The 23,949-nt window shown below is 43.3% G+C and overlaps 1 protein-coding gene and 1 long non-coding RNA gene across 7 annotated transcripts in view; one reads left to right on the forward strand and one right to left on the reverse strand.

Annotated features, from left to right (window-relative positions):
• Positions 1-18,845, reverse strand: part of LOC116268489 (polyhomeotic-like protein 1) — a 25,662-nt gene extending 6,817 nt beyond the window's left edge. The window contains exons 1-9 of one of the 6 annotated variants that reach the window (XM_009180152.3): positions 18,571-18,845; positions 17,319-17,327; positions 15,608-15,765; positions 13,202-13,312; positions 11,965-12,045; positions 11,280-11,429; positions 10,218-10,373; positions 2,473-2,965; positions 74-858 (exon numbers count right to left, since the gene is read on the reverse strand). In XM_009180152.3, the coding sequence (XP_009178416.1) occupies positions 74-858; positions 2,473-2,965; positions 10,218-10,373; positions 11,280-11,429; positions 11,965-12,045; positions 13,202-13,312; positions 15,608-15,765; positions 17,319-17,322 (1,938 nt within the window). In that variant the 5' untranslated portion in view covers positions 17,323-17,327; positions 18,571-18,845. Of the gene's footprint in view, positions 1-73; positions 859-2,472; positions 2,966-10,217; positions 10,374-11,279; positions 11,430-11,964; positions 12,046-13,201; positions 13,313-15,607; positions 15,766-17,318; positions 18,512-18,570 lie in introns of those variants that run through there. The other 5 variants (XM_031661941.1, XM_031661940.1, XM_031661938.1 and 2 more) reach the window with 5 other exon arrangements.
• Positions 18,160-23,627, forward strand: LOC116273010. The gene is made up of 3 exons (XR_004181529.1): positions 18,160-18,442; positions 21,266-21,462; positions 23,468-23,627. It is a non-coding gene; the product is annotated as an uncharacterized LOC116273010 (long non-coding RNA).
• The last annotated feature ends 322 nt before the right edge of the window (positions 23,628-23,949 follow it).

The following is a 23,949-nucleotide window of genomic DNA, read 5'->3' on the forward strand; positions in this document are numbered from 1 at the left end:
GCTCTATTTCCACTCAGCCCCAGGTCCTCTCTCATGCATAATAGTGCCCTCAAAACCATCAGACATCACTCACCGGCAAGTGCACAGACTGCATATAGAAGGCAGCAGGGACCTGGGCTACAACAGGTGAGGAGGTGGTAGCCCCACCCTTCACCACATGTGCTGTCCCCTGCACAGGAGCAAGGGTCATCCCAGGGGCCAATGTGGGAGGGCACTCCTGCAGTGCACCAGGAGCCTGGGATGAAGGTGGCGAGGAGGCCAAATGGGCCTGACCAGACTGCACTGGACCTGGCATCCCCCGGGAAGTAGGTACAGCAGCTGCCAGCTGTGCCAACCCCAAAGCCTGTGCCTGGGCTGTACCTGGCTGTCGAGTGCCTACAACTTGCACTGGGATATGGGGTGGTGGTTGCTGGGTAGCTGACATCTTAGCAGTCCCTAACTGAGGTGGCTTGATAGGTGCTACAGGTGGTTTGGATTGGATGGGAATTGGTGGCTTAGGGGCTGCATCAGGTGGAAGAGACAAGGGTGAAGACTGAAGCATGGGCTGAACGACCAGGGTTTGGGCTTGCTGCTGGGACTGTGAAGGTGGGACCTGCTGAGTAGGTGGGACCTGTGGTGGCTGAGGGGCAGTGAGAGTGGTGGCTTGCGGCTGCTGCTGTTGCTGCTGCTGCTGTTGTTGCTGCTGCTGCTGCGCCAACTGGAGGTGTGTAGCTGTGTGAAGTAGCTGAGACTGACGATGCTGGAACTGCTGCTGGTGGTGGATGGCAATCTGCTGCTGGATCACCACCTGTTTCTGCTGGAGGTGGATCTGTTGCTGTTGCTGAATCAGTGAATGGGGCTGGATTTGTGTGTAGGTGGCTGTAGGAACAATCCCAGAACAGAATAAAGAGAAAAAAGAGCAGAGAATAATAACCATTCTAAATTAAAAGTAAAATCATTTTTCCAAGGTATACCTAGTTTTGGAATTATGCGGTGAAAATAAATCTAGTCAGTATGAAACTTGGACATCACTTCATCCATACTCTTTCCACTGAATCAGACATTATCAACTACCACTAGTCTTAAAGATCCCAGAGAAAGAACTCCCTTGCTCAATAGAGCCTCAGTAATTTCTTGTGTCTCTTATCTTTGCCATACTTAAATATTGTACTCTTTTACTCTGTACTCAGCAAAGAAGAATGGTTAGCCCCTCCTCCATTAGACTTGGAGTTTCTCAAAGGCTGAATCCAATGTTTTATTTATTTTCACATCCCTAATACAGAGCCCAGGGCCTGACACTTCAGAAGCACTTAATATTCACTGAAAAAATAGATACTCACAGAGTTAAAGATACCAACATCTTCCCATGAATGACTTGGATTTTACAAACCATCAGCTTAGATCACTATCTAAGTCTTAAGAGTCAGCACCTGTCAGCTCTGACCTAAGTTTCCTCCACTGTAAACTGGGACTGACAAACTCTACTTCTCCATATTGCACCAGATTGTCCAGAGATCAAAGCATGTGATAAAGCACTTTAGAAATATAACTGCTAGAGTATGTAAATACCAAGTATAATAATAACTAACTTTTAATTTTTTGTGTGAGTAAATTATGTAAGTATATCAACAACTAAGGTGCTAGAAACAAGGCAAAAATCAACTTGACCAAATAAGATACACACATCTAACTACATCTTACCCGCAGTCTGAAAGCAAGTATAAACTATCGGTCTTGCCCTGTCACCTAGGCTGGAGCGCAGTGGTGCGATCCCAGCTCACTGCAACCTCTGCCGACCGGGTTCAAGCTATTCTCCTGCTTCAGCCTCCAGAGTAGCTGGGACTACAGGCGTACACCACTATGCCCAGCTAATTTTTGTATTTTTAGTAGAGACAGGGTTTCACCATGATGGCCAGGCTAGTCTGAAACTCTGACCTCAAGTGATCCACCTGCCTCGACCTTCCAAAGTGTTGGGATTACAGGAGTGAGCCACCGCACCCCACCTCTCTATTAGTCTTAAGTGCTCTAAGGCATTTGTACTATATCTGCTCTACGCTGGACCAAGTAACCACATTAAACAGTGAAGAGAGAATTCATCCCTTATAGTAAATGCTAAGTTACATGAAGACAAGGAATCTGCTTTTCAAAAATGTATCCCCAGTAATTCCTAGAAAACAGCAAACAATTCAGTAAGATGTGATGAATGAATAGACAGAGTGATAAACTGAAGAACTAACAGCCTAAGAAAGCGGACAGGGCAACTTGTAAGCTGACTATTGCCTGGTAGAAACAGATAAGATCTGTATCTGTCACTTGACCTCCGACCCTGAATAATATGTTCAAGGCTGATATGATTCCCATTCCTTCCTCTATTCAAGGACCAACAGAAGCGGGGAAAAAACAAAAAGGTGAAGAAAAAAAGGCAAAAAAAGAAAAAAAGGAAAATTTCACATTAATTCTGGGAGAATAATGACATTAGGAGTGACAATTTACCTGAGCTAATAAGTGTCTGGCTGGGCGCAGGTGTGGCTGTCCGTGTCAGGTTCATACCCACATTCTGCTGACCGCTCCCATCTGCTTCTGCCTTCTTGGCTGCTGCACTTTCTGCCTCTGTCTGGCTGCCCTGGCTCACAGTCACTGTTTGGGCTGCAGGCAAGGGCTGCACCACTCCTGTGCCCTTCCTGGGACAGCTCCCACCACCCACTCCTGAGGAAGGCAACTGGCCCAAACCACCATGTGCCTGGCCACCACCACCTGGACCCATGGACCCTGGGATGCTATTCCCACTGCCTCCACCAGCTTGACTAAGGTTGAGGGACTGGCTTGTGGCCCCAGAGGAAGCCTGTGCCACCGCTAGGGCCTGGCTAGAGGCCTGGGAGAGGCTAGAGACAGGGGAAGCTCCCGGAGGAATGGCCTTCTGAGTGGAGCCTTGCATTGGAGGTCCTTGAGCTGAGGCCTGTTGATTCCTTACTGCCAAGTTCTGCACCTGAAAGACATGAAAAAAACAGATTGAGAAAAGGAGGACTGGAGGCATTAAGGTCAAAGATTCAAAAGCAGCCAGGATAGCTATTGTGTTATATTCCACAGAATACCTCAGCTCGTATCTCTGCCTTTACAATATACTTTAAGGCCTTCCTACCTCCTAGGGAGGAACTCTGGAACCATATCTAATTTTTCAGCCACCTTCACTCACTAGCAAGTGTGTCATCAAGTGTGGTCATTTATTCCTTCAAAATCTCTCTTCAGTTACCCCTTTCCTCGCCATTCAATCATTCAGCACCTCCCAAAACCTTGCCATTCAATCATTCAGCACCTCCCAAAAACCTACTATGCCTCAGGTACTACATTGGATACTGGAAATGCAGAGGAAAGACACAGTCTCTGCTCTTAATGATGACTTTCTACTACAGAAGACAAGAAAATTACCACTTACGATATAAGATGTATAGATATACACCCAGTACCATAGGAGTACAAAGAAGGAAGAGCAACTAAGACTAGGGAGATCAAGAAAGGGCTTCCTAAAACACGTGATGCTGATCTGACACTCAGTAGGCAATGGTGAAGGTGGGGGTTTAAAGATATTGGTAATAGCATTTGCAAGGCCAGAGCCAAAAAAGGATTATTATTTAGACCAGGCGCTGTGACTCACGCCTGTAATCCCAACACTTTGGGAGGCCAAGATGGACAGATTGCTTGAGTTCAGGAGTTTGAGAACAGCCTGGGCAACACTGCCTCTACAAAAAATGCAGAAAATTAGCCAGGTATGGTGGCAAACACTTGTAGTCCTGGCTACTCAGGAGGCCAAGGTGAAAGGATCACTTGAGCCTGGGAGGCAGAGATTGCAGTGATCTGAGCTCATGCTACTGCACTCCAGCCTGGGTAACAGAGTGAGACCCTGTCTGTGGGGGGTAAAAAAACAAAGACATTATTTTTAAATATTATAGAAAATATGTATAATTTCTAAAAAGACTGTATTTTTAGAAATTATAAATATTATGTTTGGGGTAAATTACAAGGAATGGAAAGAAACGAAGCTAGGAAGGCAGGCTGTGGATAAGGAGGTAGGAAGGTGCTTGGCCATTAAGGGCCTGGTGTGTTGAAATAAGGAATCTGAACTTTAGTTTGGGAACAGCAAGTTTATCTGTCTTATTCATTGTTATATTCCTAGCACCTTCATAGTTCTGGCACATAGTCAGTACTCTAAAATATGGATAAAGGGAAAGAATGATGCCCGCTTAACGGATTATAGGAAGCCAATAAAGGTTATTAATCAAAATAAACATTCATTTATACATTTATACATTTCTGATTGAAGTATAAATCAATACACTTCCTATTTTAGAAAATATTTGTTATCATATCCTAAAGTTGAACATTCACACACTCTCTAACCCAGAAATTCCACAAGAGAAACTCTTGCCATGTACCACAGGAGGCATGTATAGGAATGTTCATGGTGGCATTATTCATAGCAACCACAACCTGGAATCAACCCAAAGGGCCATCTACAGAAGAGAAGATGAATAAACTATAGTATATTCATACAATGGAACAGTATGTAGAAACTACAATTAATAAACTATAATGACTCCAACAAAACAAATGGATCATGACAATGTTACTAAGAAAGCACTCTCCAAAAGTGTACATACAGCATGAGTACCTTATACATTTCAATACAATTAAAAAATATATATGGTGTCCGGGGTTTGCTTCAAAATACTCCACAGGCAGAGAAGGGCCTGAATGCATTGGCCATGTGTTGATAATTGTTGAAGCTGGATGGTAAGTACATAGGAATTCACACTTTTTCTATTTTTGTGTATGTTTAAAATTTTCTATAATAAAAAGGGCATTTTAGAAATACAGAGATGCAATAAAACTATATAAAAAAGGACCCCAGGGAAGAATGGACTTAGAAATCAGAAGGCTCCTTACTATGGGTAAGGGAAGGCAATAGATAGAACTGCACACTGCTTATTACATTATTAAAAGTTACTGAGTAAATAAATTTTAAAAGGTTATGACGAGACCAACAGTGAGAGAGTGGCATGACCCAAGGCTTATAATATTAGCAAATTCTGTGTACCAGAAGTACAATTAAAAAATTAGTAGTAACAACATATATTTTCTTATTTTAAAAAAAGAAGTTAATAAAAGTTTCCTGATAGTAATGCAGAAAAGAATTACAAGTAGGTAAGACTGAAGTCAAGAAGACCATTTAGAAAACTAGTACAATATGCCGGTGCAGTGGCTCACACCTGTAATTCCAGCACCCTGGGAGACCAAGGTGGGCAGACTGCCCGAGCTCCGGAGTTCGAGACCAGCAGGAGCAACATGGAGAAACCCCATATTCTAACTAAAAATACAAAACATTAGCCGGGCATAGTGGCACAAGCCTGTAATCCAGCTACTCAGGAGGCTGAGGTACAAGAATCGCTTGAACTCAGGAGGCAGAAGTTGCAGTGAGCCGAGATCACACCACAGCACTCCAGCCTGAGCAGCAGAGAGACTCTGTCTCCAAAAAAAAAAAGAAAGAAAACTAGTACAGAACAGGTTCAAATAATTAAAACCTGAATTCAGGCAGGAGGATAAGCAGTAGAGAAGAGGTGATGGCTTTTGAGAGATATTAACAAGAATCATCAGGATTGGGTGCTTTAGTATATAATATTATCTGGTAATCATTAATATATAGTTTTTCCAATCAGCTTCATTTCCATAATGGCTGTCTCAAACTTTCCCACTCTCTCCCTATACCTCAGGCTACCTTCTGTTTCTCCTCCTCCTCCTCACCTCTTCAAAGAAAACAAAAATGATATGAGCATTACTTCATCACTTCCCCCTTCTCTCCCTTCTCTCCTTCCTATCAAAAGGCAATCAATCCTTCTCTGCGCTCTACATCCCATCTCCTCCTGCCATCTCAAGGAGCATATAAGATCCACTGCCTCCTCTTCCACTTCTCCTTCTCCACTGGCTCCCTCATCACCATGTATGAAATGCACATTCCCCTCCCCGGTTCCACCTTCCTTTCCTGGTGCTGATAAACTCTTAATAGCTATTTACAGTCACCGTATTCATTCCCACCAGCCATTCACACCCCTCAAACTCATCATACTACTTTGGATTCACCAACCCCCAAACTCAACTGAAACCACTCTCCCTCTCTATTAATAAAACCCCCCTGCCCATGCACGCACAGATGCACACACGCACATCTTATAACATTTTGTTCCCTTGCCTTCATGACACTACAGTCCAGATTTTCCTATCTGCTGCTCTTTCCCATTCCCTCTGCCAGCCCATTACCCTCTATCCATCTTGAACTGCTTTTCCAAAGTGGGGCTTCATCCTACCTCAGGGCCCCATATTAAACGTTCTTCTCCTCAATCTGTACTATCTCCCCAAACATTTTTTTTTAAAGATGGAGTTTCGCCCTTGTTGCCCAGGCTGGAGTACAATGGCATGATCTCAGCTTACTGCAACCTCCACCTCCCAGGTTCAAGTGATTCTCCTGCCTCAGCCTCCCAAGTAGCTGGGATTACAGGGGTGCACCACCACACCCAGCTAATGTTTGTATTTTTAGTAGAGACAGGGTTTCACCATGTTGATCAGGTTGGATGGTCTCAAACTCCTGACCTCGGGTGATCCACCCGCCTCGGCCTCCCAAAGTGCTGGGATTACAGGCATGAGCCACAGTGCCGGGCCTTTTTTTTAAGATGGAGCTTCCTCTGTTAACCAGGCTGGGTGCAGTGGCACGGTCTTGGCTCACTGCAACCTCCAACTTCCAAATTCAAGTGATTCTCCTGCCTCAGCCTCCCAGTAACTGGGGCTATGGGCACACGCCACCATGCCCAGCTAATTTTTTTGTATGTTTAGTAGAGACTGAGTTTGACTATGTTGCCCAAGTTGGTCTCAAACTCCTGATCTCAGGTGATTCACCCGCCTCAGCCTCCCAAAGTGCTGGGATTATAGGTGTGAGCCACTGCGCCCGGCCTCCCCAGGCAATTTTAAACACTGAGGAGGGTGAACTAATTTAGTAGATGGGGGACTTCAATTATCATCTATATGTCTACTACTCTCAAATGTTTATCTCCAACCCAGACCTCTTCTCTGAGCTCAAGAACCACATAATAAAACTGCAGTCTCAGTATCTCCTCATGGATGGCTCACAAGCACTTCTAAGCCTGTATGTCCAAAACTGAACTTCACTCTAAATACACTTCTACATTCGTCGTCTCATAAACAGCACCACCGGCCACCCCACTGCTATATCAGATCTCATATCTGGCATCTCCCTTAATTCCCCCATCTATTAAATTAGTTTACCCTCTTCAATGATTCTTCCAAGTTATCCTCAAATCTATGCGTTTCTGTCCATCTCCACTGCTACCCCCAATATAAACATCATCTTTCCCTTAAACCATTAGAACAGTTATTCTCCTGACAGTCACACTCATACCATATCTGTTTCGTCTCCAAAGAGGAAATCAACATGGTATTTAAAAAACAAAACAAAAATACGTTCAAATCTCTCCATGACACTTCCTTATTTAAAATCCTTCTATAGCTTCCAATTGCTTTTTATAAAAAGCCCAAAATCCTAAACACAGCCCCCAAGGCCCTGCAAGATAAGGTTCCTCCTACCCATCTAGCCCCACTTTGCCAAACTCCAAGAATATAAGACTTTCAAATCCTCAAACAAATCAAGTTCCTGCCCTCCTCAGGGCCTTTGGACACACTCTTCTCCTGCCTCCAACACTCTCCTTTCACATCCTTATCTGGCTAACTTCTGCACACCCCAAGTTAAATGTCACCTCCCTGACTTCTACACCCCATGCCAAAGCTAAATTAAGTCCCTTTCTAAATTCTCAGAACATTTGGTACTTTCTCAATTATTTCCCCATTCAGGTGACTATTAGTTTAATGTCTGGTGTTTCAATGGTCTATGAGCTCCACAAAAGAAGTGATTATGACTTTCTTGGGCACCCAAGGTTAAGGAATGTTTGATACATTAATAATAGCAGTTCTTCCTGGACACTCACTACGTCCAGGCACTCTTCAAGCAGTTAAACACAGCAACTCATTTAGTCCTCACAACACATCCTGAGGTAGGTATATTACAATATCTATTTTACAGACGAAAAAAACGGTAACAGAAAGATGTCAGATCATTTGCACAGGGTCACACAGTAAGTAGTGGAGCTGGAATCTGACCCATCGGATGCGTATTTTTAACTACTGCCCTCTGTTCCTCCACATATTGACACTCAAATATCTGATGAAGGAATGAGTGGATAAATCAAAGAACTGGATATGGAAATGGAACCAACCTCATTCTTGGCTCCCACTGCTATCACCAAGTCTAAAACAAAGGCTTGCCTTACAGCTAGAGGACCCCAAGAGTTTCTTAGCAGGTTCCCTAACTTCTCTTCTCCAGGAACTATTAGAACAGTATTAGAACAGTTATTCTCGCTACAGTTCTTCCTAAATACTTTCCTCATCCTGTTATTCTGCAATGATCCCTGTGACCTATGAAGTTAACTACAACCTCCTTTACTTGGCTTTTATGCTCCACCCTAGCAATGACCTCTTCTATCATCAGGCCTGTTGATTCTATTTTATTTATTCCCTCATTCCAACGCCCACCACACATACTCATATTTAAATACATGACTATGCTCTTACGCTTGCTGTTCTCTCTCCAGTTTTCTTCTCACTCCAAATCAAATCCACTCACCCTTCAAGACTCTGCTCAAGTATCCCAATAAGGCATTGCAAAGTCATGTAACCAATTCTTTTCCAAACTCATGTTTCACTCAAAGTTAGCACCATTTAGTTTAGCACTTTTTTTTTTTCTTTTTGAGATGGAGTCTCATTCTGTCGCCCAGGCTGGAGTGCAGTGGCGCGATCTTGGCTCACTGCAACCTCTGCCTCCTGGGTTCAAGCAATTCTCCTGTGTCAACCTCCCAAGTAGCTGGAACTACAGGCACACCACCACTAAGCCCGGCTAATTTTTGTATTTTCAGTAGAGACGGGGTTTCACAATATTGGTTAGGCTGGTCTTGAACTCCTGAACTCAGGTGATCCACCCTCCTCAGCCTCCCAAAGTGCTGAGATTACAAGAGTGAGCTACCACGCCCAGCCTAGTTAGGGCACTTTCATTCTCTAAGCTCTTTGAAGACCTGACTCACATTTCTTTTTCAAACCTGCAAAATTTCTAATACAATTGTTCCTTGGTATCCACAGGGGATTAGTTCCAGGCTCATGGACATCAAAATCTGCAGACATTCAATTCCCTTTTATAAAACAGAGCAGTGTTTGCATATCATCTATGCACATAGCAAATCTTCCTGTATACTTTAAATCACCTCTTGATTACTTATAATATCTAATACAATGTAAGTACTATGTAAATAGTTACACTATGCTGTATTTTTGTATTTTTTTATTCTTGTATTGCTATTTTTAATTGGTTTTTTCCCCAAATATCTTCAATCTGCAGTTGGTTGTATCTGCAGACGTGGAAGCCAAAGATGCAGAACCTGCAGGTATGGGACCCACAAACAGGGAGGGCCAAAAGTACACACAGGAAGAACTCAACATTTACCAGCTTACTGATAAACTAAAAGGATGGAGTAATTATCCTAAGATCCTAGGTTGTGTCCCATCCATAAGAAGCTAAAATTTCAGGCTCAAAAATACATATATTTTGGGAATAAGTCACAGGAAGTAACGGTGAGGAAGACCTTTACTGGGAAAAACAGTGAACAGGAAGAGAGTGAAAGTTGAGAACTAGAGTAACTTATAAACAGAAGCAACCAAACATTCCTCCAGTAAGGTCATTCCTCAGCCGGGTCAGCTTTAGATCTAAGTAACAGAAGAATTCTCTCAACAATCTCTTCTCTTCTGACAGTACTATGAGAGAATTAAGACTCTCCGAATAAAACAGACTCACAGGAGACTTGAAGGATGGTAAGGAAATTTACCCTATCTTGAAAATAAGATTTCCCAAATCCACAAGACTATTTTCAGGCAAATCTCCTTGTCTTTCTAACTCAAATTAACTCAAAGGTTATACGGGATTCAACTTCTATGGTGATTAAGGGAAGGAAAAACAAAACACAAAAAGTAAGAATTCTGAAAAGTGCAATAAAGCAGAAGGATGGACCCAGGTCCATGGTCATTCCCTTCATCCTACCCAGTGCCCACCCACAGGTAAAGTCATCACCACTAACCTGATCTGCATCTGCATGAACTCCAGGAGACTGAGCAGATGGCACCTCCTGCTGGACTGCAGCCACTGCCCCATTAGGCATCAGGATGAGTTGGGAAGCTAGAGGCACATTCCGACCCAGAGTTCGGTTTACCTGCAATAGGTTTCCCAGCTGTGGCTGGCAAGGAGAGGAAGACGAAGAGCAAAGAGGACAAGAGGGAAAGAAGAGACAGAAGAGATGGAAAGGAAGGACCACAAGACAAAATAAACAGAAGATATTAAACAGCTGAGCCCTGCCTGTTCCACACCAACCCAGGAGCCTCATACTCTCCACATGTGATGAACCATCCAGAAGAAAACCTAGAATGCACAGAAAACTACAGATTGATGTCAAAGAGTCAGACGTCGAAGAAATAGAGAAAATTAGGATTTTAGAACAAGTACTTATATATATCGCTCAGTAGGCTGGGCGATAACACAGAATTTGTATACTTGTGCCAAAGGTTTAAAGGTCGACTATATCTAACACTAATTTAGTCAAATGTTAAGCCAGTATTTTCTAGCATAATATCTTAATTTAATCTACAGGCTACCTGTGAACAGAGAGCATCACTTCTAGGTTAAGTAAAGTATGGGAAGTAGGTCCCAGCTTCTCTCAAGACATCAGGGTAACCATGGTTTTAAAAAATGGCTTTTGGCCGGGAGCACTGGCTCACGCCTGTAATCCTACCACTTTGGGAGGCCGAGGCAGGCGGATCTCCTGAGGTCAGGAGTTCCAGACCAGCCTGGCCAACATGGCGAAACCCCATCTCTACTAAAAATACAAAAATTAACCAGGTGTAGTGGCGCGTGCCTGTAATCCCAGCTACCTGGGAGGCTGAGGCAGGAGAATCACTGGAACTCGGGAGGCAGAGGCTGCAGTGAGCCGAGATTGTGCCACTGCACTCCAGCCTAGGTGACACAGTGAGATTCTGTCTCAAAACAAACAAACAAACAAAAAAAATAAAACCAGCTTTCACTCAACTATTTGCCAGGGCCAGACAATCATGCCCCTGGGGCAATGGTGGCTGCATCTGTGGCTTACCCGTAGATACATCTGGGCCTGCGACTGGTTGAGGGGTGGGGAGGTGGTGTTCCCCAGTAGCACAGATTGGGTCAAGGTGGTAGCACTGGGAGAGCTCACACTCTGGGATCGGCTGATGAGCTGGGCGGCCGATGTGGTGGCCAGATTGATCTGTGTGGTATAGAAAGGAACCAGGACTAAGGATTTGGGAGAAGTAAAAGGAAATGTACATGACTGACAAAATCAGAGTTACACAGTGAAGAACAGAGTATTTCACTTTCATGGAGCCGGGGGAAATGAATAATGTCTTCCTATCCAAAACTGTCATCCTGGTTACTTTAGGGTATTACCGAAGTGAAAAAAAACCAACAGTCTCTAACCACTAGTGTTAACAGTTGAGAAGACAAAAGATTGAAACAGAACAGATTTTACTTCTCATTGAAGAGTTCAGGGATTAGTCCCTTTCTTTTGTTATTTCCTCTTCTTCCCCAGAATTTTCTTTTCTTTCTTCCTTAGACTTCCTCTTTAGAGACTCCAATATAGATTAATGTTGGTTACTTTCCCCTGTACTACTATTCTCTACTTAAGAGCAGTAACTATCCACTGACAGCTCAATACACACTCTCAGATCAGCGGCACAAAGTAATTTAACCCAGGGACAAAGACCCAGGTAGAGACGCCTCTCAGTGGGAGAGGCAGTACTCACCGAGGCCTGGGTGGTGGTAGTCTGCTGCTGTGTAGTGCTGGTGTTTGGGGAGCTGGCCTGCCGACTGGCAGCAATTGTGGCCTGTTAAAGGGGAAGGGAAACAAGAAGTAGCAAAGACAGTGAAGGAAAAAGCTCTCAGTCTTCTAGTAATAAATCACAAGCACAAAACATAGAGATTTGACTTTATAAACAGGGAGATTCCACTTTAGGGTAAAGAAAAGTATATTCACTAGCCTGATAATCCTCACATTACCACATATGCTAACCAGTTAGTCCCACATAACCCTCCTGGGGCAGAGAGGCAACTTGCCCTCCAGTTCCCACTCTCTTTTAGGTGGAAAAAGATGTGGTTTTTTTGGTTTTTTTTTTTTTTTTTTTTTTAAGGAGGAGTCTCGCCTCTTTCACCCAGGCTGGAGTGCAGTGGCATGATCTCGGCTCACTGCAACCTCCGCCTGCCAGGTTCAAGTGATTCTCCTGCCTCAGCCTCCAGAGTAGCTAGGATTACAGGCGCACACCACCACGCCCAGCTAATTTTTGTATTTTTAGTAGAGGGGGTTTTACCATATTGACCAGGCTGGTCTTGAACTCTTGACTGCAAGTGATCCACCTGCCTCAGCCTCCCAGAGTGCTGGGATTACAGGCGTGAGCCACCGTGGCCAGCCGGAAAAAGATCTTTTGGTCAGGTCATATCATGAGTCAATGCAAGTCTAGTCCAGAGGTATCACATATAAATACAATGTGAACCACATATATAATTTTCTACTATGCAAATTTTTAAAAAGTGAAACAGGAAGTTAACTTTCATAATTTATTTTATTTAGCCCAATATAAATATCACTTCACACGCAATTAATATTTTTTAATTACTGATATTTTACCTTTTTTGTACTAAGTAGTCTAACTCTAAAATCTTATAGGACGTCTCCATTTAGACTAGCCACATTTCAAGCACTCAATAGCGATATGTGGCTAGTGACTATGATATTAGACGGTGTAGGTCTAGATTATAGACAGCACAGGTCTAGAACATAGCCACTCTACACCTAAAAAGTGATTTTATAGTTCTTACTGCAACCCCAGAAGCTAAGATGCATCCATCCTCCCACAGGAGACAGGAGGCAGAAGAGGTGCCTGCAGCCTGGCTTAGTATAGGATGCAATATGCCCAAAAAATCTCCCCTACCCACCTGTAGTGCCTGTCCCCTCCCTCTCGGGCCAGCTGGCTGCTGACCTCTCACCTGCTGGACAGCAGCCAGGCTATGCAGCTGGGCATTACTGAGTTGCTGCTGGAGCATGAACTGGTGGAAATACTGAGCTGCATTGGGCTGCCGCTGCAGTGCCTGCAGAGCCTAGGAAAAGACAGAGAGGATAAAATATTTAGAATGGACTCCTAGCTCCTATTCTATGTAAATCACTATATTTGTGTGGCCATGGGAAGGACAGAAACCAGAGGAGATGGGAGTTTGGGCTAAATCTTCAACAGCTATTTTCCTTTTTTTTTTTTTTGAGACAGAGTTTCGCTGGTTGCCCAGGGCTGGAGTGCAACGGCGCAATCTACCGCAACCACCGCAACCTCCGCCTCCCAGGTTCAAGTGATTCTCCTGCCTCAGCCTCCCAAGTAGCTGGGATTACAGGCATGCGCCACCGTGCCCAGCTTATTTTGGATTTTTAGTAGAGACAGAGTTTTTCCATGTGGGGTCAAGCTGGTCTCGAACTCCTGACCTCAGGTGATCCGCCTGCCTCAGCCTCCCAAAGTGCTGAGATTATAGGCATGAGCCACCACGCCCAGCCTTTTCCTTCATTTTTTTTAGAGCAAGGTCAACTTGCTCTATCACCCAGGATGGAGCGCAGTGGCGTGATCATAGTCTACTGTAACCTCAAACTCCTAGTTCAAACAATCCTCCTGACTGCCTCAGCCTCCCAAGTAGCTAGGACTACAGGTATGCACCGCCATGTCTAGCTAATTTTTTTTATTTTTAGAGATGGGGTGTTGCTATGTTACCCAGGCTGGTCTTGAACTCCTGGCCTCAAGAGATCCTTCTGAGCCAGGCGCAGTGGCTCATGCCTGTAATCCCAGCACTTTGGGAGGCCTAGGAGGGCAGATCACCTGAGGTCAAGAGTTTCAAGACCAGCCTGGCCAACATGGTGAAAACTCCGCCTCTACTAAAAATACAAAAAATTAGCTGAGCATGGTGGCGGGCGACTGTAATCCCAACTACTAGGGAGGCTGAGGCAGAAGAATCGCTTGAACCTGGGAGGCGGAGGTTGTAATGAGCTGAGATCGCGCCATTGCACTCTGGCCTGGGCAACAAGAGCAAAACTCGACCTCAAAAAAAAAAAAAAAAATCCTTCTGCCTCTGCCTCAGTAAGTCTATATGGTCCTTTAAAAACTGGAAGAAACAATCACAGTCATGCACCACATAACCACTATTTGGTCAATGGCAGACCACATATACAAGAGCTATACTATATAACCTAGCAATAGGCTATACTATATAACCTAGGTGTATAGTAGGCTATATAGTCTGGGTTTGTGTACGTGCACTCTATGACAGTCACACAATTACAAAATTGCCTAACAATACATTTCTCAGAACATATTCCTGTCATTAAGTGACGCATGACTGTAATTCTATGGTTTATTCTCCATAGAATGTAAGAAAAGCAAAGCAGTGCAATTTACACAAACTTATTTCTCCAATTGGGAGCTGGAAATACATGCCATAGCAAAGACTAGACAGGGTGAAAATAAACAAGATGCCGATTAATGTAAAGAAAACAAGAAAAAAAGCTGGGCATGGTGGCATGTGCCTATAGTCCCAGCTAGTCAGGAGGATAAGATGAGAGAACTGGGAGTCTGAGGCTGCAGTGAGCCCTGATCGCACCACTGCACTCCAACTTGGGCAGCAGAGCTAGACTTTGTCTCAAGAAAAAAAAAAGAAAGAAAAGGAGAAAATGTAAAAGTATATTTTAGATAGAGAGTAAAGGTTATAGAGTCCTAATGGGTTGGAAATAATGAAAAAATAAATAGTGGCTTCTAAAAGATTCCATCAGGTAAAATTTTCAACGAATTCAACCAATTGGCATTTTTACATATTTACAGTATGCTAATACAGATTTATAAAATGAACAGTAGTTTGGTTTTAGTGCTAACTGGACTTTACTGAATTCTTATTCTTCAGTAATTGGAACTATTTTTATCATATGCATAGTTATTCTAGTAACCAAAATATTTACTAAAAGACCTCATTCCCTAACAGAATTAATACAAACATGGAATTTGCTGTTTGTTTAAAAATAAATCTCTAAAGAGTTCCATGATACTTCTATTACTCAAGGGGATTTACAAGAATGGCCAAAGATTAAAAACCTGGCAATCCAGGATGAGAAAGGGTTAGTTAGAATCTAGCTAGATGGACTGAATGTTGTTTTTTAAATCCTTATTTGAAAGACCGGATTTCACTGTTTGCTTGCCCAAACCTTGTAAACTCCTAAGATTCTCAGGGCTGGAAGACAGCTTAGTCATCATTTAACCCAACTCTCCCCAATTTGTTGAAAAAGAACTGAGCACAATTATTTTCCAGCATCACTGCCTACCACAAGCCAAGACTCACAGACCACGGCCCCTCAGAGCTGAGCCTCACCTGCACTGCTTGTCGCTCATACAGTGACATTTGAGCTATCTGGGGCCGAGAGCTGCCCCCTGAGCTGGAACTCCCATTGGTGGAGTTGGAGTTCTGCTCGCTCTCAGTCTCCATGATAGCGGTCCAGGGTCCCCAAGGCTGGTGCTCTGACTCAAGACCTAGATGGAAGCAGTAAAAGGTTAAAACTTATATCTTGATCCCAAGCTGTTATCTCATGTTATTATTCAAGAACACAAGAAATCCCTAAGTATCTGAGAATCTTCCTCCTCTTCCATAAGCCATGATTTCTCATCTTAAAACTCCCAAATCTTCAGTACACTCTTGCAACCATGTCTTCCCAATATTACCATCTTTTGAAGCTATGCAGTCTCAAAAGAAACAGCCTTTACATATTCCCTCATGGATGTCACTAAGTAAAACGGCCAGAATGTGAGATGGCACCTTACAATACCAAAGCTACCTTACATTCCCATAGCATTTTTTAACAGTTTAAAATCTACCCACTTAAAACTTTTGGCTGTCTCATTTTTGTCTCCATCTGCATCGCATTATCATCCAAATGAGTCACCATATACTGGAGAGCCACTGGTTGCCTCCTTTCACTGGGCTAGGCACTTCACCTATACTCTCTCTCTCATAGTAGTGCTGTTAACACTGTTATCCTTATTTTACAATTTAAGAAATAAGGTTTTCTGAGATTAAAGAAGTTGCCCTAGTAAGTATCAAGTCTTTAGACTAACACATGCTTCTTCAAACCAAACTCTGATTAAGGCAGTGTCATTCACTATGATAGTGAGTACTCGTTATCCTCATTCTATGGGGGAGGACCTTAACATACAGACACATTTAGTGGGTCATGAAAGGTCATAATACTAGGAGGCAGAAGAGCTCACCTACAGCCCACATAGCCCAAATAGCTGCCTGGTTCCAGCTCCGGCTACTAATAACACCTCAGGCATGTCGCTTTTCCTCCTTATACCTGTTTCCTCACTGCAAAGACGGCTTCATACTGAATGTAATATATCATTTTAAGACATGACTCCGGGGTATGCAACATAGAAATACACACAATGAAAATCTTCAAGAAAGTAAGATGCAACTTTGTAGTCTACTAACGTCAGAATTTACCCACTGGGGACTACACTTAAATTTGCAAAAAGACACATGAAAACATTGCTAAGAACCAAGCAAAGAGACAGGAGATGAGAAGAAGAAATATTCTTCCAAAGCAGCACTAAATGACAATAAGGTTTTTACTCATTCTTTTTGTTTTTCTCTTTTGTTAAGCTTCACACTATTTTCTCTACTTCTGAGGCACTGGGCCAATATCAGGTCACCAAAATATTATTTGGCTTAGGAATATAAACATCAAACCAGAATTTCTGCTAAGTGTTGTCAACAGTTTTATTAGGGTGAATGGATTGGTCATAGCGATTGCATCCAAAACAAACAAACAAGCAAAGTAAATAAAATCAAACTGCTTGGCCTTGGCAATAAAGCTGAGGATATTTCTTATTATCTCATTCCCAGTACCATCCGATCACACCATTATCCCACCCCCAAATCTTTAGTTTCATTTAGGACTAGCAAATGTCACTGCAAACATGTATATAACCCAAAAAGTACATAGGAAAAATCACATCAGCTTCAACTAGTCTACCTTCTCCCCACATCTTTTGCCAAAATATCAAAGCACTAAACAGATACAGACCCATGAATCCTCATTATCAGCATGTGAAGAAAAAAAGTGGGTAAGGATTAGAGGCAGCACGGCACAGTTTTATAGATTACTGGATTTAGTTCACTGGACTCAGAGACTTGAGACCCCTTTGCTAGGTATAGAGACTATAATTCCTACGTTCACATGTGAAAATACTCACAAACTGTATCACCCCTCGTCTCCCCAAAACCGAATTCTTATTAACAATTTTATTTTGATTGTGAACTAGAAATAAAAATGTAAAGGGACCAACTTAAAAGTCTCAATAAAATCGAGGGAAATTGCCACCAAAACCAGGATTCCTGGATCCCAGGCACATAAATGTATTCATTTGTGATCAACACTATGACTACAAGATTAAATACAAAAAATGGAGACAAGCAGTTTCGGCAGCACCAGGAATTAAAATTTTCAAAATTAAACTGGAAGAGAGTGAGAAGCTGATCCACAGATGTCCCCAAAGTAGCTAAGCCACGGTCATCCTAAAAGGTAGCATGTGGGGTATACATGGGGTTGGGTAGGCGCACAGACCTACCGAAGGGAGCTAGAAAGGGACATTGAAGTGGACTTAGTATTGGGTCGAGAGTTGGAGAAAGTCAGTATCCCTAAGCACGAAACTCTTATCATGTAGAAAGGATGGGACATAGGAAGGGGGACGGGAGAAGGGGGTGGTTCAGGGAAGACTGTGCCAAAGACATGGTAATAATCAAGAGAACAGGGAGAGTAGACGCCCAGGGGTCCTGGTTCTATATAGAACCTTGATGAAAATGATGTTTCAAAGAGAAATCAAATACACCGGGGGAAGGGGGTGGATCCAGTGGTGCGCCCAGAGCGAACTGACCCAAGTGAGCAGAGACATGTGCATACAGATAGCAGGGAGACAGGCAGAAGTCAACGAACTGGAGGTTGAAGAACCCAGCGGACCACGAAAGCAGGGAGATAACTAGACAGCATGCTCGGCTGGAAGGACCAAAGTCAGAGAAGGAAAAATGAATAAGAAAATGAGCAGTCAGAGGCAGCTAGGGTGACGGACAGACAGCATGAAGCGCAGCAGAATGAATAGCCAGAAGACTCGGACAGGCAGAGCCGAAGGACCGCAGAGCTCAGCGCCAGAGGTAGGCAGGGAAAGCAACTGGGGGAGGTACCTGGGGCGTTACACAGATGGAGGTGGCTGAGGAAACATCCCCGCGCAGCCAAGCCCCCAAAGGTCCTGCCCCTCCCCGGCCCTCGGTCGCCCGGTTACCTTCTCGCCTGGCTCTGCACCCAAGTCTTCCCCGGGGGCGTCCACCTCATGTGCCGGGGTCCCCAGTCGCCAGGCTGGGCTGGGGGCTCGCTCGGCCTCCGCGGCGGGCTCCCCTCGCCTCCTCCCCTTCCTGGAGGGGCGGGGGCGCCGAGGGCGGGGTGGGAGGCGCCCGGCGCGGCCGCGGCTCCCCGCCCCTCCCGCCGCTCCGGGTGCGGGCCCGGCAGCGGCTCAGCCAGGCCTCCGGGGCTCGCTCCGGGCCTGTCACTTCCTGCCCGGCCGAGGAGGTGGGGGCCGCAGGCCGGGGGCTGCGGGCCGGGCTGGAGGAGGGGGCTGCGGGGAGGTGCTTCCGGGGCAGCCGGACCCCTCCCCCGTCCCTCCGCCTCCCCTCGGCGCCCTCCGCCCCCTCCCGCCCGCGAGTCCCTCGTTTCCTGCCGGCGCCCGTTGCCATGGCGACGCAGCTCCCGGGCCTCTGCGCTCCAGGCCCCGGGGTTTTTTCCTCTCTCGCTCTCTTTCTCCTCTTTTTTTACCCCCTTCTTTCTCTCCGAGTTCTGCTCGCCGGTTGGAGGGAGAACACTAACAAAGTGCTGGCCTCTAGTGGGGAACGCACTTCTCGGAGAGGAGAGGGAGATGGGAGAAGGGAGGGAAGTGACGTGAGAAGGGGAGAAAGAAGGTATTTTCTGGAGCTGCTGGGAATAAGGGATAGAAAGAAAGGATCAAAGGGACCAAGAGGCAGAGAAGGAGAAACAGCAAAGCTACGACCCCTAGAGAAACGATAGACTGGGAAAGGAAATGAGGCAAAGGAAAGGAGAGAAAAGGCCAGAAAAACTTTGAGAATGAGAGAAAGGAGGGAGAAGGTTGATTGTTTAATCCCTCACCTCAACTCCAAGAAGGCGGGAACGAATGCTGCAGAAACAGCTAAGCCATTAGGAGTTGACTTCATTTTCAAAGCAGCAACCTAATATAACTTCCTTTGGATAGCACTTAAGTTTGTCATTTCAGAGATTTGTGTGTGCTTCGTTTTAAATATGTATATGAGTTCGAATGACAAAAACGGGAAAAGGCCAGAGTATAGAGATGTAGAACAATAGGGCTGTTTCTGGGAACACTAAACATTTGATCGGGGAGCCTTTGTCATTGTATTTATGGTACCAACTTACCGGTTTTTAATTATTCGCTCATCGTTCAGCATTCAATAAATATTTGTAGAGCGCCTACTATGTGCTAAATCATGGAAGCTTGGATTGCATCAGTGCACAAAACAAAGATAACTGCCTTACTGCCTTCATTAACCTTTACAGAAGGGTCTGGGGGATGCCTCGTGGATTAACAACTGGGACTGATGCTTTTTCTCTTGCTCTCTCAGTCTTCCTAACCTCTATCCTAGACAGTTATTTTCTCTGTCAATCCACTCTTCTTTCTCTCCTTTAAAAGCCCATGCATGGTTTGTTTATAGAGAAAAAAACAGAAGTATTATTTTGCTTATAAATTATATCCATTTAGATTTTTCTTTGAGAGAGGAGTATTTGGACTCCAAGCTCTTTATTTGTGGCAGCCAAATTAAAATCGGAGAACAATCTCTGCAGGCTTCTGGGAACTAGTCAGACAGGTATGTGAGGGAAGAAACCGGAGGGCAGCCAAAGGACTGGGAAAGTGAAGACACGGGGTATGAGGAGGTGAAAGGGTGTGTTGCCAGGCCGTGGATGACAGGCATTGGCTGAGGATGAATTGAAAAGATTCTGACTGGAGAACCAGTGGTGAAAACGAAGTAAAGCATTCGTTGTTTAATTCACACCTGGATTTTTGGCATGTCAAAGGGGTTAAAGCTTTTCTTGCAGAAGTTTAGAAATGGATACTGATTGAGCCTAAGCGGAATTTTCTAGTACCAATGAAAAAAAAAAAGCATCTATAGATAATTTTCAGATTATACAACATCAAAGTCAAGAAACATGACTCATGTGCTTCCTTAGTTTCCCTGGGAGAATTATAACTGTTAAGTGTCTAAAGAAGATTTATAAGCTCTTCCAAGAATAAGGAATGCAGATATAAGAGGGTATACACTAGTTTTTCAATAGCCTGTGGAACTTGTGTACCAAGAGGATACATGACCATATCTCATTTCACCCTCCTTACAAATGGAGCAGAATTACTGCTACTGCATATAGTTACATTCCACCTCTAAAGATTCTTTTCGTACTTACTTGATCACTAGCTTCTACAGCTACTAGATAATGTTAGGGGATAAACGATGAATACTTTTGTTGAGTGCCTGTTATAAATTTAGCCAGAGAATAATCTATCATGAGGCAAGCTATATTGATTATGAGCCAGTAGTTTAATTTTTATATGTAAAGGTGTGTGCTCCATATATCACAGGATTCTTTTCAAGTTCATTTTTCTCCAAGTCAGGCCAGTATTCTAAGGTTATAGGTCTAAACAGTTTCCACCAAAAAATATTTAGTATAAAAAAGAAATTTATCAACAGCAAAGTAAAGTTATAGGAAAACCTCCATACATAAGAAATCATTTTCATAGACTAAATCAGCTTGAGAACAGGCTTTGAAGAGCTTATCTCGGTCTAAACAGCAAAACAATTTGTGTTTCCTCAAGAATACTCAACTTTTTTTTTGAATTTTTCTGAAGTGTCTCATTTTCATTTAATGACTCTGCTGGAATTAGCCTTTTCTTTTTCAAACAGAGTGGTTCTCTGAATGGAGGCTACAGAATTTCTTTACTCTGCATAACACTGAAGGCCATTAGCCTAAACAGGTGAGAAGGAAAAGCATTTAATCTGGTGTATGGAAATTGAAGCCCTCCTGCAAACTTCTCTAAGGAAGGATCCTGATTTGAAAGGCTATCGATGTTTGGCAGCAACTAAAGCAAATAGACTAGAAGGTAAGCTAATAAAACTTTTCATATCAACTGAACATTGCTTAAGCATTCCTCAAGCTTCTCCTGTAAACTCAGCATTCTGCAATAAATTGTGAAGGAAGAGATGTCCTTTACCCTAAAGGTGTTAGTATCATTGGAATGTGTCTTTCTACAAGTAATCAAGTAAGAATGTGTGACCATGTTTTTATGCAAATATGGATAGGAAGAAGTAGAGAAAAAAGGAAATCATAACCTTTACTCTCCCCACCACCAATTGTGGCTGTGAACTACCATATACTGCCCACCTGTATCTCACTGTAATTCTGCATGCCACTTTAGGTCTAGTTGGGAGAAAATGAAGATTGAGTGGATTTATAGGCTTTTAGATATTTAAAGGGGAAAAAAAAAAGAACTTTAAAACTAAGCCCCTCAATTTTCAGTGAAGAAAATTGAAGTCTAAATGATAAATGTAGAAGAGGGATATGTCGTAATCCCTGGAAAATAGAAAATGTCCAATAAATATTAGTTAACTGAATTAATGTCCTAGATTCTTGCCCTTCTCTCATAGGAAAAGAATATGAAATTAAAAGATATAAGGATACCTCTCATCTCTCGCTACTAATACCTACCATAGATCCTTTCTTCAAGGAGAAGTTTAAAATTAACATACTAATTGGTTCAGCCCAATATTCCATCATCATTGCCCGCAGAAGATATAGATGTACCCCCACATCCTTAAGAGCGTAAGACTTGACGATAACATACTCTTCATCAGTTTAGACAGTTATAATGATGGCAAGTTATGCACCTTTCCTTAACTTTGGTTTGCTTTCAGTAAAACAGGGATAACACCTGGTAGTTGGTGGAAATAAATGAGATGTTTGTAAAGCACTTCACATTGGGACCTGACACATAGCACAAGCTATTATTAATTTTCCTTACTAATATATTTTTGTGATCACCAAATAGAACAAACCACTCTTTATGTTTTATTCAGTTTACATCACAACCTTATTAACTCACAATTTTAGTTGAGTTTATGCATTAATTAGTTTAGTGAACTTACTGTTATTTTATATGACAAAGAGTATTCCCTTCCTTGTAAACTACATTTGCCTCCTTCAGGCTTCAGGTATATCTTCTTGTCTACTATTTGAGTATTTAGGGAGCAAAACCATGTTGGAACCAAGTACTAGATTTATACCCTCTGGGACTATGTGTCCTAGGCCCAGAGAGCCAGGTACCTGGGAAAACATCTCAAGGGAAAAACAATTCAAAATATAGTTAGAGCGTCTGCTCATGGCCTCACATGCATTATTGTATTCAACTCACTCAATAACCTTTTCTGCTAGCTGTTTTTAATCCTTAATTTACAGATGAGGAAATTAAAGCTCTGGAAGATTAGGTAAATTGCTCAAGGTTCATAGGGGTAATAAGTAATGGAGTCGGAATTTAAATTAGGTCTGTCCATCTTCAAAGCTCATAACTACATTACATCCTTCACAGTGTGAAAATAGAGCGATGCAAAAGGTCTATTTAAAATGCTTAGCACACACATAAATGTTTGCACAAAGAAGCTTGGCATTTGCCATGGTAAATACCTGAAATGGAAGGCCCAGTCTGCCTTTGTTAACTAGAGAAATAGCTCTAGTTATCAGTCTGTAAAGACACTGTGGAGATGTCTCAGCAGAAAATAGAGATGTATATATGATTTCCCTAAATTCTCTGTTTTCTCTCTCATCTACTGATAAACTGTGGTAAGCAGAACAATGCCCCCCCACCAAGGATGTCCCCATCTGTGAAATCTCTGAATATGTTATGCTCCATGGCAAAAAAAATTAAAGTTGCAATTGGAATTAAGGTTGTTAATCAGTTGCCCTTAAAATAAGGAGATTATCATGGATTACCTTGGCAAACCCAGTGTAATCACAAGTGTCCTTAAAAGTGGACAAGGGAGGCAGGAAAGACAGGTTGAGTGATATGATATGAGAAGTATTTAACCTGTCATTTCTGTCTTTGACACTGGAAGGGGGCCACAAGCCACGTAATGTGGGAAGCCTTCAGAAGCCAGAAAAAGCAAGGAAATGGATCCTCCCCAGAGCTTCCAGAAAAGAACACAGACAGCCCTGCTGACACCTTGATTTTCACCCAGTGAGAGGCATGTCAGACTTCGTTCTTTTTTTTCTTATTTATTTATTTTAATTTTTACTATGTTCTTTTTGAGACTCTTTTTGAGTCTCACTCTGTCACCCAGGCTGGAGTGCCGTGGTGTGACCTCAGCTCACTGCAGCCTTGACCTCCCAGATTCAAGCAATTCTCATGCCTCACTTTCCCAAGTAGCTGGGATTACAGGCGCCTGCCACCATGCCCCACCCAGCCTAGTTTTGTATTTTCAGTAGAGGTGTTTTTTGGTTTTTTTTTTAAACAGAGTCTCACTCTGTAGCCCAGGCTGGAGTGCAGTGGCACGATCTCGGCTCACCGCAACCTCCACTTCCCGGGTTCAAGAGATTC

Source organism: Papio anubis, unplaced genomic scaffold (assembly GCF_008728515.1).
Source record: "Papio anubis isolate 15944 unplaced genomic scaffold, Panubis1.0 scaffold304, whole genome shotgun sequence".
Classification (NCBI taxonomy): Eukaryota; Metazoa; Chordata; class Mammalia; order Primates; family Cercopithecidae; genus Papio; species Papio anubis.